Source organism: Hyperolius riggenbachi, chromosome 6 (assembly GCF_040937935.1).
Source record: "Hyperolius riggenbachi isolate aHypRig1 chromosome 6, aHypRig1.pri, whole genome shotgun sequence".
In the NCBI taxonomy this organism is placed as follows: Eukaryota; Metazoa; Chordata; class Amphibia; order Anura; family Hyperoliidae; genus Hyperolius; species Hyperolius riggenbachi.
Genome location: NC_090651.1, coordinates 379,345,502 through 379,360,717, shown reverse-complemented (window position 1 = coordinate 379,360,717; position 15,216 = coordinate 379,345,502). Strand labels below are relative to the sequence as shown.

Below are 15,216 nucleotides of genomic sequence, written 5' to 3'. Positions count from 1 at the left end.
GATTCTAAATAACTCCATCAATATTCACCTTTGATACTATTCTAGCAGTTCATTTAATGCTGGTTGCAATTATTCTTACAAATGAGACTTCAAAAAGATAACTCAAAAATTTGAAATGTAGTCTTAAGGCTCATACACACATGCAACCTAATGCACGACCAATGGCACAACAAGATCAGCCACACGACTTGATGCTTACACAACATGTACACACGCTGATCAACTAAACAACCAACTCATTTAATCAATGGGCGCGCACCAACACGTCCGTACTAAAACGACTTTTACACACGTGGCCAACCTGCACGACAGTTGGGCAGGTTGATCTGCTGGTTGGATCAGGGAAACCGTCTGTTATCAGATGGGCGTCTTGTTGTTTGCCAACATACACACACCGAACTATCGTCCCAACAGACCAAATTTAGTTGATAGTTGAGCAGAATAGGTGCATGTGTACGAGCCTCTAAAGGTAACCATAGACTTTCAGCTAAAAGAGAACCCGAGGTGGGGTTCTGATAATGCCATCTACACACAGAGGCTGGGTCTGCCTGTATAGCCCAGCCTCTGTTGCTATCCAGATCCCCCTAAGTTCCCCCGCACTCTGCTATCCCCCATAAATCACAGCCGCGCTGTGCGGGCTGTGTTTACATCTGTACTGTCAGTCTGCTGCTCCCTCCGCCTCCTGCAGAGCTCCAGTCCCTGCCCCATCCCTTCCCTCCAATCAGCGGGGAGGGAAGGGACGCGGGCGGGGACCGGAGCCATGCAGGAGGCAGAGGGAGCAGCAGACTGACACTATAGAGTTAAACACAGCCCGCTGCGACATGCTGCGTGTCGACAGCGCGGCTGTGATTTATGGGGGATAGCAGAGCGCAGGGGGGGGGGGGGGAGCTTAGAATAGCAACAGAGGCTGGGCTGTATAGGCAGACCCAGTCTCTGTATGCAGCTAGCATTGTCAGAACCCCACCTCGGGTTCTCTTTAAGTATGCATCTGGCACACCAACAAATGTCTGCAATCCACCTACTATCTGCAAACTAGCCAACAGACCAATGTGGGCAGGTCTATCAAACTGATGCAAAGTAATTGGAGAAAATCTGGGGCAGATCTCCGGATAAAGTAATCTCATTGGTTGTGCCAGGTTACGCTGACCTAACATTACTCGATGTATGGCCAGATCCTCCATTAGATAGATCCCCCTCAGATCGAATGGCAATAGATTTCAGCATGATAGGTGAGACTTTAGAACACTGCAAATGGGCACCAAGTCAAGACCAAGCTTTTCCAACATGTCTAATTGATTTCCAGCGGATATCTGTCCAAATGATCTATCGAAAAGTTGAGCAGGTGTCCATGTTGCAGCACTGATTCAATAAAATGATCGAATAATAAGGGTGGATCTGCGACAATATTGAGTGATGTATGGGTACCTTAACTGCTCTACATTTGCACAGGTTTTGATAAATCTGTCACGGTTTCTGCTGATAGGAAGTGGCCCTGATGCAGCCAACAGACTTTATATCGGTGTCAATGGGATGCAATGAAGATGTAGCGTTCATCTGAGGACTGGGGATTTGAGAACAGTCATTCAACACAGTGTAACTACAATTTATTGCCCCCCCCCAGCAAAACTTTAATCCCCCCCAATGGTCACACCCCTTCCCTTGCCTCCCCTTGGTGACCCTCACAGCCTGGGGGCCCATCTCATAAGGGTCATAAAACGTGTGGCCATCATGATCGTCACTCCCATAACAAGTGCAGCGGCACAAACACCTGATCTGAAGTATAGTCCCCTGTATGGGAGGAAGGGAAGGTTAGTAGTTGGGGGCCCCACTGGGATCGCAGGTGATGCTCCCCTCTAGTCCCGCCCCTGAATCAACAGCCAGCAGCTGAAGTGCGCCACTACAGCCAACTGAAGTCTAGTGATCTTGCCTATCGGTGCATTCCAGGCAGACTGTACAATCCCCTTGTAATGCAAGTAGCCGCCATATGCAAAACTGAACCATCAGAATCAAAGCTTGAGCTACATTCATCCCTCCAACTAGAATTAAGCAGCAAACTTAAAGAGACTCTAAAGTCTCATAACTTTCAGGTTTTTATATTAAAAATCTCTTTAACATCATTGCTAACTAAAACGCTGCATCCCCGCGGCTGAACACTGACTAAATCCCCCCCAAACTCCCCAGCAAAAATCCACGACTTTGCTGGTTGTGGACTTTGTTGCCACAGGGAGGCAGAGCTTTCAGCTGCATCTCTGCCTCCATGTGTGTCAATCCGCACGTATCTCCGCCTCTCCCCCGCCCCTCTCAGTGAAAGAAGACTGAGGGGCGGAGAAGGCGATCCTTGCTGATAGACGCATGGAGAGGCAGAACTGCAGCCAAAAGCTCTGCCTCTCTCAGAAGCGCTCCCCGCAGTTTGCCCCGGGAGTTTGGGGGGATTAAGTTAGTGTGCAGCAGGGATGCGGAAATTTAGTTAGAGCATTGATATTAGAGATTTTTAAAATAAAAACCTGAATTTTATGAGACTTCAGAGTCTCTTTAAGGCAACAATCACCACAGAGCTCAAACAAACCTACTTACAAAAGAAAAAAAAAAGTGCACACCACGGGTGGAAGAAGCCAGACAGCGGCCCAGAACTATTTAAAAATACAGTATTTCCAGCAAACTAGAGTTCTGTGCGGACCCTAATGCTAGAGTTTAAAAAGAATTGTCCATGCTTTAAGGCTGCACAGTTCTCCCCGGTGACTGATTGCAGACAGTGTGCCAAGTGGTCCTTAATTGCCTGGTGATACACTGGGTTCATCTAAGGTCTGAACTATACATGAGACTTACTGCTCAGAACAGCTGAAAATAAAACTGGCAGCGCTGCAAACGATACAAGTTGGGAAACTTACTATTCAAACTTCAGAGACATTCAACAAGTTAAAACTTGCCCCGTCAGCCAAATAAAAACATAGCATTACCGGAGGTAGGCGGAGGCCGAACAATAAGACTGGTGTTCTTGTTTTTATTTTCTTTAAGAAAGCATGGTCAATATTCAAGTCAGACAAAACTAAAACGTAACGCTTTTTAAATAAGTTTTCAGAAGTAAGCAGCAAACAAACACATAGGGCCAGTGCACACCAAAAAGCTCTAGCGTAAAAGCAAAAGTGCTGTTTGAAGTGATTTTTCTAGGCGATTAAGCATGCCTAGTGATTTTTGGAATGTTTTGATGTAGCGTTTTTAATTTTTCGTTACAGTAGAGCTGGAACGGAAAAGCTTCTGTAACAAAAACGCTTGAAAAATCGCTCTGATCTAACGCTTTTCAGAGCGATTTTCCACTTTCCTATACTTAAAGGGGCACTATGGCGAAAAATTGTAAAATATGTGTAAACAAGTATGTTTTTTTCCTGAGTAAAATAAGCCATGAATTACTTTTCTCCTATGTTGCTGTCACTTACAGTAGGTAGTAGAAATCTGACAGAAGCGACAGGTTTTGGACTAGTCCATCTCTTCATGGGGGGATCCTCAGCGATTTATTTATTTTCAAAAGCACTTAGTGAATGGCAGTTGCTCTGTCCAACTGCCACAAAACTGTGTAGGGAGCAGGGAAGCTGGCCAGCATCATTGTTTAAATCCTTTTTCAGGAAAATCTTTATAAAGAATAAAAGCCTTGCTGAGAATCCCCTATAAAGGGACTAGTCCAAAATCTGTCACTTCTGTCAGATTTCTATTGTAAGTGACAGCAACATAGGAGAAAAGTAATTTATGGCTCATTTTACTCTGGAAAAAAATGTACTTATTTGTCTATGTTTGCACATATTTTAAATTTTTTTGCCATAGTGTTCCTTTAATCACATTAACAAACGAGATATCCTGGGATGCATTGCGGCGGACAGGGCCACTCGACAGACCACGACTGGGACAGAGAAGATGGCGGACCACAGACAGAGTGGCTATGGGGCGGAGGCATCCCTGGAGGGAATTAAATGCTTGCCGTTCCCCCAACAGCTCAACCCATTTATAAACCTCCCTTGGTGGAGTTTCATTTGATATATATTTTTTTATTCAGGGTGCTCGGATCCCTTTGAAGCCTGTAATGTGAGCAGTCCAGACACCGGCGGGTATGGTGGACACAAGAAAAGAAAGATTACAGATGTGTTGGAGGTGACTGCACTTGATCAGAAGCGGCAATTTACACTTCTTTTAAAATGGGTTCCAAAATTTCAAGTTTAAGGCGATTCTGTGAATTTTTAGGCAATCAGCTTAGCGGAGAATGGATTTTCAAAACTGTATGGATCGGCACAAGCACATGGGCCTCTCCAAGGGAGCATTCTAGGACCAAATCTAGCAGTATCCCACCTCTCCAGATCGTGGGCACTCAGCACACTCACCCTCTCTCAGAAGGAACTCCTGCCAATGGCAAGCTGATCAGGTTCATCCGTCCCGCAAGGGACTCTTGCCAGTGACAAGTCCATCCAGTAAAAGTATCATGTACCCAGCTTATTCTGTGACATTCACATTTCACAGAGATGAATGTCCTTCTGCCACCCCCTCACAGGGTTCATGCTTCAGGTCGCCACCTAACTAACTTTTCTAAACTCGCTTCAAATATTAGAAAGTTATAAACAATATTTTATACAAAGCACAACGCCAGACAAACTTTATGTTCAGTGTTCAGAGATGGAATGCAAGAAGGTTGGACAAATCTCAGACGCTGGGCAGCCAGTACTTCTTAATAAATCTCAAACAGATTACTCACAAATCTTAAATTTTCTCTTAAGGCTCATACACACATGCAACTTAATGCACGACCAATGGCGCAACAAGATCAGACGCACGACTTTTTGCTTACACAAGTACGTACACACGCACTGATCAACTAAACAACCAAAGTGGATGAGACACACGCACTATGGCAATAAACGACGGGTCCGTCATACCCTGCCCCTGAGCGGATCGTTCAGAAACAGCCTTCTCAGTCTGCCAACAGATTGTACACATGCACTACTGTCACTGGAACGCCAGCCTAGCGGGAGGGTCTGACGGACCCGTCAATTCATTGCCGAAGTGCGTGTGTACACACCTTAAAGGTGGCCACACATCAGGCGACTTGGCGGCCGATCGACCATCCAATTTGATTATTATAATCGAATTGGATAAAAATAAGTGCCGCCAAGTGCATGCCCGACTGACAAAGCGACCAATTTCAGGACGGAAATTGGTTGCATGGTCGATCGAGCATGCTGCAAGATGTCGGGCCGAAGTTGGTTGGTCGGGTGTGCAGCGGTGATTTCCAGAACGAGCAACGAGACTGCTAAACCCCCCCAATGTATAAATGTGCCCGATGTGTGCATTTATACGTCACCTGTCCTGTAGCAGCCTCCGCACAGTCTGATATCAGACGCAATGCGCCAGTGGCGTCTACGGAGAGCCGCCTGGAGGATTGCGGAGGCTGCTACAGGACAGATAGCGTATAAATGCACACACCGGACACATGTATACATTGCGGGGCAACGGTGGTGCGGACTCGGCCGATTCCCTGAAGATTTCATGCTGAAATCGGACGGGAATCGGCCCATACATCGCTAGATATATGGCTACAATAACTTTTTCAAGTTTTTCTCCAATGCCAGCCACATATGCTGATACTGATCAATTAGAACAAGCAATGGTTGAAATCAGTGATGAAGTCTACTACTACAAGTCAACTCATTTCAGTAACAATCTGACTGACTCAATTGCTAGCAGTACATCATTAATATAAAGCAAAGCTAAATAGAATGACCTCTGACTCATTGAGATACGGAGTCTCCCTTGGGATATCGGCACACCCTGGCTCAGTAGCTGCTCCCTTGTCATAGTTTTATGCTACTAGCTGTGTGCACAACAGAAGTCTGGGAGATCTCTCCATCAGAAACACACGGCAATAAAAAAATACAGAAAAATAACACTAAAAAGGATTCTGTCTGTTCCCATTAGAAAAATCTTCAGCCTTTCTATCCTGAAAATAATTTCCACAATAACACAATAAAAGGGAAGCAGCACAAGGAAGGTCAAGATCCCCACTTCCTGTTCCTCTCACAGCTGTGACAAAGTACAGGAAATCAGGGGAACGCTACACAATGTTTGTACACATACACACATACATATGTGCACACAATCTTCAACAGCCAACCAGGGAGGACACTGCAGTGTCCACTCCAATGGTGTGTCGTAGTCCGCTTGGGGTCTGGAGCGGATACATCTCCACTATAGGCATCTATGGGAAACGCATCCGTGTGTTAGGAAAGATCGTGCAGGTCGGGACTATGCATTATGTTTACCGACACGTGTGAACAGATCCTGTAACACAGAATCCATCAAATGGCCATTTTCTACTCCGGCCAGTCTGTTCTGCCTTGTAGCGTGAGCTGGCCCCTTACAGAAAGGCCCGGTTCACATTGGCAATTTAGTTGCAAAAGGATCCGTGAAAGCAGATCTGATTACTAGCCGATCGGGTCCACGTTCCGTCCATCGCCACTCAGCGCCTTCCGTTCAGATTCCATTCCCAAAGTGGATTTTCCTCCTTAGAACGGTCCGCTTCTTCACTAGTGTGAAGAAATGTTATGTTTTCTTATTGCCCCCAATTCAGCACTACATCTTCTGTTTCCGGTCCGCTGGGCTCAGCGGTGCAGAAAAATTGCTGAGCAGGAAACTTGCTGTCCGTTCAGCGGATTGTGTGGAACGGATCCGTTCCAACGGCCAATGTGAAGGGATCCATAGGTTAACTTTGGATCCATTCCCATCTGTAACCTTCCGATCCGGGAACAGACCATTTTGGAACGCTAATGTGAACCGGGCGTAAAGCCTCATACAAACGGTAGAGAAAACATGGTTGAGAAGATTGTTTGGGGCAGTCTTGGCCGAGAATCTAGGTTGCGTACAACTACTCTAACATTTACCATGTGCCAGGGCAGACAGCTAAAAGATGGCCAAACAGCCTCATTGTCTTTTGTGCCTACTGTCACATGATACTGCTTTCTTGTTTGCCACCCATTGTCCTCCCCTCCGCACTGAACATCATGCTATAGCTAAGCAGCATGCCTTTACAGCGTTCAATCCCCAAAATGTTGCCTTAAAGAGACTCCATAACAAAAATTGCATCCTGTTTTTTTATCATCCTACAAGTTCAAAAAGCTATTCTAATGTGTTCTGGCTTACTGCAGCACTTTCTGCTATCACAGTCTCTGTAATAAATCAATGTATCTTTCCCCTGTCAGACTTGTCGGCCTGTGTCTGGAAGGCTGCCAAGTTCTTCAGTGTTGTGGTTCTGCTATGAACTCCCCCTTCCAGGCCCCTCTATGCACACTGCCTGTGTATTATTTAGATTAGGGCAGCTTCTCTCTTATCTTTTACAAGCTGGATAAATCGTCCTCTGAGCTGGCTAGGCTTTCACATACTGAAGAATTACAGACAAGGGCAAAGCTGTTTGCAGGAAGAAACCAGCAGCCTGAAAACTTCAGTGCATGATATTCTGCAGGGGGAAAGAAACACACAAATGATCTCTTGAGATTCAAAAGGAAGGGTGTATACAGCCTGCTTGTGTATGGATGTATTTTCTATGTGTGGACATACTGTACATCAACCTACTTCCTGTTTTGGTGGCCATTTTGTTTGTTTATAAACAAACTTTTTAAAACTGTTTTTAACCACTTAATGCGGCGAGGAGCGGCGAAATTGTGTCAGAGGGTAATAGGAGATGTCCCCTAACGCACTGGTATGTTTACTTTTGTGCGATTTTAACAATACAGATTCTCTTTAAAAATTATAAAGGGTCGCTTGCACTAGTTTCTCATATTAAAATCAACGCTTATCAGGTACTTCTACGAAAAAATAAAAATAAAGCAATACTAAACAGAAATGCGCACACACACACACACACACACACAGAAGTAAAGCTCTCCTAGTCTCAGCAGGTTCCTGTAAAATCCACAACACGCTGGAGTGACTACTGGCCCATCCCCCAGTCTATGCAATGCTTGTGTGATTTCCGCAATAGGGCAAAGGGCAGACTATGACACAGCTAGCGAGTGAATGGAAGCTTGACCAGGTGAGCCACTGCTGGAGTGTAATACCAGGATTATTAGCAAAATGTGCGTACCTATTGAAGTACATTAAAAACAAAAAAAAAAACAAAACCTTTTTTCATCCAGCCCCTAGAAGCATATCATTTCCAACGCTGCAGGTCCAGGCCACGAGAGCACAGTCACAGCAGGTGCGCCCACGCATGCATAGAAGACGCCAGCCCGAGTCGCAGATCGTTTCGGAGGTGACAGCGCAGGCCTGGAGCACAGAGAGGCTGCAGTGTGACTTGATAAGCCTGCTAGGGGCTGGAAGAAGCCCCAGGAAAATAAAGCTGCACTTGTGTTTTTTTACCTTAGATTTCCTGTAACTCTGCCATAAGGAAGAGGCAATTGTGATACACTTTTTTGAACAGCAAAACTGAATTTAAGGTGCGTACACACGCCGAACCCTCCCGCTGGGCGGACGTTCAGCCGACAGTAGTGTGTGTATGCGCTGTCGGCGGACTGACAAGGCTGTTTCTGAATGATCCGCTGAGCAGATTGTTCAGGAACAGCCTTATCAGTCCGCCGACAGCGCTTACACATGTGCATACTGTCGGCTAAAGACCGCCCAGCGGGAGGGTCCGGCGGACCCGTTGTTGCCTTTAGTAGTGCGTGTGTACACACCTTTAGAGTAGGGGTGTCTCAAAGACCAGACTGTAAACACCAGTAGAGAGCAGGATTTTTTAGGAGCAGGAACTACTAACAATTAGGGGTCAGCTGTAATTCCTGAGAAACACGGTCTGACCATGCTCGTCTCGCACCGGCGCAGTACAGCGGACCCGATCTGGCCATTTCTGCCAGAGCCTGAGGAGGAAGATGGTACTGTGCCTGTTCTGGATCCCAAAGGTAAAATATTGCTAAGTGCTGCAGGTGCTACTGTGCCTGCGAACATCAGCCGACAAGCTGATAGGCCATTCTATGGGGAAGGGGGGGGGGTGCCAGCGCTTGATCAGGGCTACACAGGAGGATGGGGTTAAACCTCATTAGGAAGCATTGGCTTCCCCACCCGAGGTAAGTACCCGCCCCCCTCGACTATATTTTTTTTCCTTATAGCACAGGTGATGGCTAATTTTTTACCCATGCATATATACCATACTGCATGGAGAAATTTTGGTTGCTGCTGCTAACTTTCCAAAAATTTGACCCCACTGCATCAGGGGAGACTGATATGGAATTCATGAGCATTTGGGACATTGTTAGTGTCCACTTGCACTGATAGAGGAAGAAGTGTGATGGCAGCTGTAGGGACGCCTTGGCTACCCGGCTCCTGGTATTCGGCTCCTGGGATTCGTCCAGCCTTGCTCTGCATTTAATGACAGACATGTAGGTCAGGTGTACTGACTTGACTGGTTCCATGCACTTTTTAGGTCAGTGACTGAAAGTACCAAAGCCTGAGTATCAGTGCTGTTATGCAAGAGGCATTTAAGGAGGCAGTCATTTACCAGCCTTTCCGCACAAGGTTACTTTTAATGCCTCATCCTGCTTTTCCATGTGTACAGGAGCTGCAATTCATGTATTCACAAGCGGTAGTGTTTACAGCACATATGTAAATACAAACCCACAAGGGTTCAAAAGACCTCACTGACTATGTAAGTTTACCTATAAACACAGCTTTGAATGAGGTCTGTATGAGACCGCAGTCGCCTCTGACTCAGGGCAAGACTATAAAAGCCTGAACCCAGGAGAAACAAAACCGTAGCACCATGTTTGCATCAAAACAAACGCCCTTTTCTGAGGACTCATAGCAATGCATCTGCTGCATTTGTTTCACCCGTACATTTGCATTTCCTCATTTCTGGTCACCTAGCCATGCTTACAACACAAAAATAATAATAATGATAATAATACAAAACCCCACTGGCACTAGGTATTGCTTCAGCGGCCAGTGTCTGTATTGTGCACAGAGTAGCCTGCATATGGTGGCCATCTGACAAAGTCGTTGGATGAAGATAGCAATAGAAGAGATCCTTTGATCTGCAGATGGTAAGACAGGTAAACACCACTGGCTGGCCTATAGTCTGCAGAAGAGCCCATATGCTGTGTATTGATATCCGCTAAAATAGGACTCTAGCGGCAACATTTGATTACATTTTGACTTTAAAGAGAAACTCCGACCAAGAATTGAGCTTTATCCCAATCAGTAGCTGATACCCCCTTTTACATGAGAAATCTATTCCTTTTCACAAACAGATCATCAGGGGGCGCTGTATGGCTGATATTGTGGTGAAACCCCTCCCACAAAGAAATTCTGAGTACATACTCTTGGCAGTTTCCTGTCTGTGAACCCTGTTGCATTGTGGGAAATAGCTGTTTATAGCCGTTTCCAACTGCCAAAACAGCATGCAGCAGCTACATCACTTGCCAGCAGTAAAAATGTCACCCCGTGATAAATGTCAGAATATAAATCAGGGATTTAAAATATTTTACAAACAAAAACACTGATTAAATCATTTATACATAATTATTGCAAAAATGAAGCACTTTTTTTTATTACATTATTTTCACTGGAGTTCTTCTTTAAGTTTTGTGGTGTAAAAAAATAAGTGTAGAAACCTTGCTGAACAAAACCACCATACATATACACAGAACAATATTTAGGCAGCCAATTCACCTGTGCCCACAGGCCCAAAACTCTGGAAGGCCATCCACTATTTCCCCTGTTATAAGACCTACCCTAAAAGTAAGGCTCAGCTTATATTTCAAAAATGCTTGAAATAGAAGACCTACCCCGAAAAAAAGACCTAGCTGGGACGCTTAGTGTATGGTCTATTACTGCACCTCCCTTGTGGCTGCGTCCCCCTCCGTTCTAAGTAACTTGTGCGGTGTCAGCGGCGGCATATTATTCCAAGCTGTGACCCTCACACTGACACTACGCAGTACACGTTGCTGGCTCTGCGCTGGCGCTTTCCTTATGTCATCATGTGCGCCCGGCTGATGCTTTCCAGGAGCACAGGATTATGACAAGAGGAGAGCGCCATCGCAGAGCCGGCAACACGTACTGCATAGTGTCAGCGTGAGGGTCAAAGGGCGCCCTCACAGCTTGAATAATATGCCGCCGCTGACACTGGACAAGTTACTTAGAACGGAGGGGGACGCAGCCACAATGGAGATGTAATGAGAGACCATACACAACGAGTGAGTCTACCCCTCTCCGGATAGTAACCCCCCCCCCCCCTCCCCCCCCCCAAAAAAAGCCCTATTACATATTTTCCCCCACAAAAGAATATAAGACAGTGTCTTATATTCAGCGGAAGACGGTAGTTTGCAGATCACTAAAGAGAAGACCATGATGTCAGGAGACACCTGCACATACAGTAGATCATCACCTGAATCAATAATAGTGTGGTGGAAGCACTAAAGGATACCTGCAGTGAGCGGGATATTGAGGCTGCCATGTTCATTTCCTCTTAAACAATACCAGCTGCCTGGCTGTCCTGCGGATCTTCCACACATCAGTAGTGTCTGGATCAAGCACCTGAAAAGCATGGGGCTGATCTAGTCGGAGCACCTGGTCAGCATGCTTGTTAAGGGGCTATGGCTATTAAGCCATGTACACCCACTTGGTTAAAGTCAGCTGTCGTGGAAGAGAATGACCGTTTCTGCTGATAATCCAGCATGTGTACAGTAGTCCCCACCCTGCAAGTGTGCCACAAATGTCATTGGATGACAGTCACGAGTGTTTACGGACCTTTATGCTGGGAATACACGTCAGATAAATGGGTCGATAATTTCCGACAGGTCCGATCTGATTTCCAATCGATTTGTATAGAAGTGATCAGAAAATCAATTAAAAAAAAAAAACGACCAAAATCAGATTAGACCTGTCAGAAATGATCTATGGACCCACCTCTCTAACGGGAAAATGCATGGTGTATTCCCAGCATTAGAGGCAGAGGCTCAGAAGTACAGACAGAAAATGTACATTGTTTAGAAGGAAATAAATATGGCAGCCTCTATATCCCTCTCACTTCAGCCACCCTAAAATTATTGTAGACTAAAATATTGCCTACAAAATGAAGGGTACACCAAAATATTGACATGAGCCAATACAGAAGCCTGCAACGTGGAGATTCCTGCACGACCAACTATATTTTACTTCTGAGAATGACTTCTTGCAAAACAACCAAACTGTTTTTGTACGTGTGAACCTACAAAAGGGTATTTCAGCTGCACACAAAAACTCTCCTCACTCTTACAAGGCATCACTCTAAACAACCAATAAAAAGAAAAAACTCCAACTGCCTTTTCCTCACATTCTGATAATGGTTCCCATGGTGTCAAAAATACCCACTAGGGCCTAATATTTCACCATCAGGATCAAATAATTCATTTTATTTAGGCAAAATATTGTTTGAAGTCTAGTACCAAGAAAGCTAAATAGTCATGTTGAGATACACACTTCCGCAACTTAACAAAGTGGTCATGTGACTGCATGCTATTGCGACACAACGCTCCTCCCCCCCCATTCCAAGCTAGAAACCAGTTTCTCAGAAATGCTGCTCTTCTGAAGACCTTGCCGAGCAGCATTAGTTCACAGTAACTGATCCATAATTAGAACGAGGATTTACAAGAACCGATCATCAAGCTGGCATCAGTTTCGCTACAAGAACTAACTTTCAACGCCATAAATATTTCACAGCACAAAGATGCATAGACTATGTTTTAGTTCAGTAAGAAACTGATTATAAAAAACATTCTTACGAAAGCAATTCTTCACTTCCCGAACTCAACTATTAGAAGCTCTACTATGTATAAAAACGTCTAGTATACACAGGCCAAGGTTTACTCCCAATCATTGGACTGTGAGCCTGTAAGTTTCCCAGCTGGCCAATCAGACGTTACGATATACAGTTTTATTGGTTGTTTAGCTATTGGATATGCTGGTACATATTGAATGTTAAAGCACATGTGCTGTACCGATGTGCAAACAAATTATCAACATAACATGATTAAGCAGGAAACAGACCAGAATATAATGGGAACAAAAAGTTGGACAAGAGAATTGTCGTACATGTGTACACAGATTTGTCATTCCAACACTCTCAATAACCATCTGCCTGTGTGCATTAGGCCCAACTTTCAATTTCCAAACTAAGGACAACATTGCTACGGGAAACAACTTCATAAATCGGGCACTGAAATGAGACACTGCCAAACAAACCAATAATTCAATTTAGCTTAGAAAATGCTCTTAACTGAATAATGTACAAAATGATAGCTGGTCTGCAAGCCACAGAACCGCCAGCTGCAAACTAAGCTTTAGACGGCCCCAAGGAGATATGCCAAACTTTCAGCGCATAACTTCAAGGGAACAGGCAGCCAACAGCTGACTAAACTAAATCAATATGGGTCTGCACATTACAAATATAACTATACCAGAGATGAGACTTGGCCAATCAGGGCCCAAACCATATGCCGTAAAATATATACTTCTGCAGTTGTGGTTGAACCAAGATGATACATTTCACAGTAAAGCAAGATCATAAACCCATAGATTAGTTAAGCAAGGACCCTAGGATTTGCAATATATACGAGGGAAAAAAAAAACATAAGTGACAAGGATACAGGAAGCCATCAAAGACAAGCATCTCAATTTTCACTGACCAGGCCCTGTTTCTCAAAACAGGCTAAAATAGGAACGGTGCTGCTCCAATTGGATCCCTGTTGCCAACCCTCTGAAAGGAAGACCAGGTTGCTATTGGCAACAGACAGTCTCTACAGACACAATGACTAAAGACACCACAGCAATTTTAGTTCTACTAAACATTCTATTCAGCCAAAAAAATGCACAATTCTAGGATAAGAGGACATGGTAACTCATGGCTGTGTGGCAACAGCATTGTATCATCACTGTGATTATGGCAATGCCTAGACAACTGCTGTCCACGGTTGTAGCGTTGCAATTTTCTTTTCTAGGCCATGTTGGCTGTTGCAGTTCTACAACAGACGGACAGAAGACACAGGAAGGAGGGGGAATGATAAAATGTGATGAAACACCACTGATGCAGCATGCAACCACCGGGACACAAATACTGCATGCAGAGATGGCTCTGCAAAGTGTGTGTACCAAAGAGGCCAGGGAGCGCAGCTCAGCACTATACTAGGCATTAGGTTTGTTTCGCAGGAACGAATACCAACTTCGGGAGGGCTTCTTGTTGCAGTGGGACGGAGGCAGGTAACACACGGGATCCTTATTGACCCACTCCGTCTGTAATGCTGTCAGCATTCTCTGAGGGGGTGCCTCTTCAGCGCTGGACGTAATCACCATCGATAATCGCTTGCACAACACCTGATGCACCAAAGTCTGTTATAGGTAGTCAAGGGGAAATTACAAAAAAAAAAAAAAGCAAAAATCAGTGTGGTGGGTGGTCAGCTCTCAAAGATCCATCATTTCCAGTAAGGGTGGAGGGGGGAAAGTGAACCAGTCTTGGCTACAAAATAGGGCAGGATAAAAAAAATGTCCACAAGGGGAGGAGGAGGGAGGGGGGAGAAATATATATAAAATAAAAAACAAGCCAATATTCCAGGTGTATTCCACATTAGAGTGGCTGCCTTGCCATGCCCTGGAGGGATATATAGGGGGTGATGATGATGATGAGCCCTGTTAGAGCAGGACAGGCCGGGGGCTGGGCCTTATCTCTGGGGCAGCATGCTAGCTGCGGGGCAGACACTCCACAGCCCCGGATGAAGGTGAAGGCGGGTCATGGAAGGTCACGTCCCCGCCGCTGGAGGGATCAGGCCCGGCACACCCAGCACGGCAGAGGGGGGAGCGGTGCGGAGCGCTGGCTGTCCCGGCTGCTGCAGATCCTCCTCCTCCCCGCACTGATCTCCGGCCTCTCCCGGCTCCTGGCAGCGCCGCAGCGAGGGGAGGACGCGCTGCTGAGGCTGGCTGTCCCGGCTGCGGACGATCTTCTCCTTCCCCCCCCCGGCTCCGGACTCTGGGCTCTCCCAGCTCTGAGGCTCCACACCCTGGGACGTACCAATCTAGTGCGCGGGCGGGGGGAGGAGGGGGCGTGTCAGACAATGCTCGGTGACTTCCCAGGCCCCGCCCACAGCAAGCCCGCCCCGAGGTAACGCGCCCTAGAGTCTGGCCTCCCCACCCCCCAAAACCATGTACAGTAACGTCAGGAGGGGG

At 45.8% G+C, this 15,216-nt stretch overlaps 1 protein-coding gene across 2 annotated transcripts in view; it reads right to left on the bottom strand.

Moving 5' to 3' along the window:
* The window catches only part of LOC137521973 (dual specificity tyrosine-phosphorylation-regulated kinase 1B-like), a 152,671-nt gene that overhangs the window by 56,969 nt on the left and 80,486 nt on the right, over positions 1–15,216 (bottom strand). Inside the window, exon 1 of one of the 2 annotated variants that reach the window (XM_068241951.1) lies at positions 14,220–15,053. The exons of the other annotated variant lie outside the window; for it this stretch is intronic. Coding sequence (XP_068098052.1) covers positions 14,220–14,349 — 130 coding nt within the window. The 5' untranslated portion in view covers positions 14,350–15,053. Of the gene's footprint in view, positions 1–14,219; positions 15,054–15,216 lie in introns of those variants that run through there. 2 annotated transcript variants of the gene reach the window in all.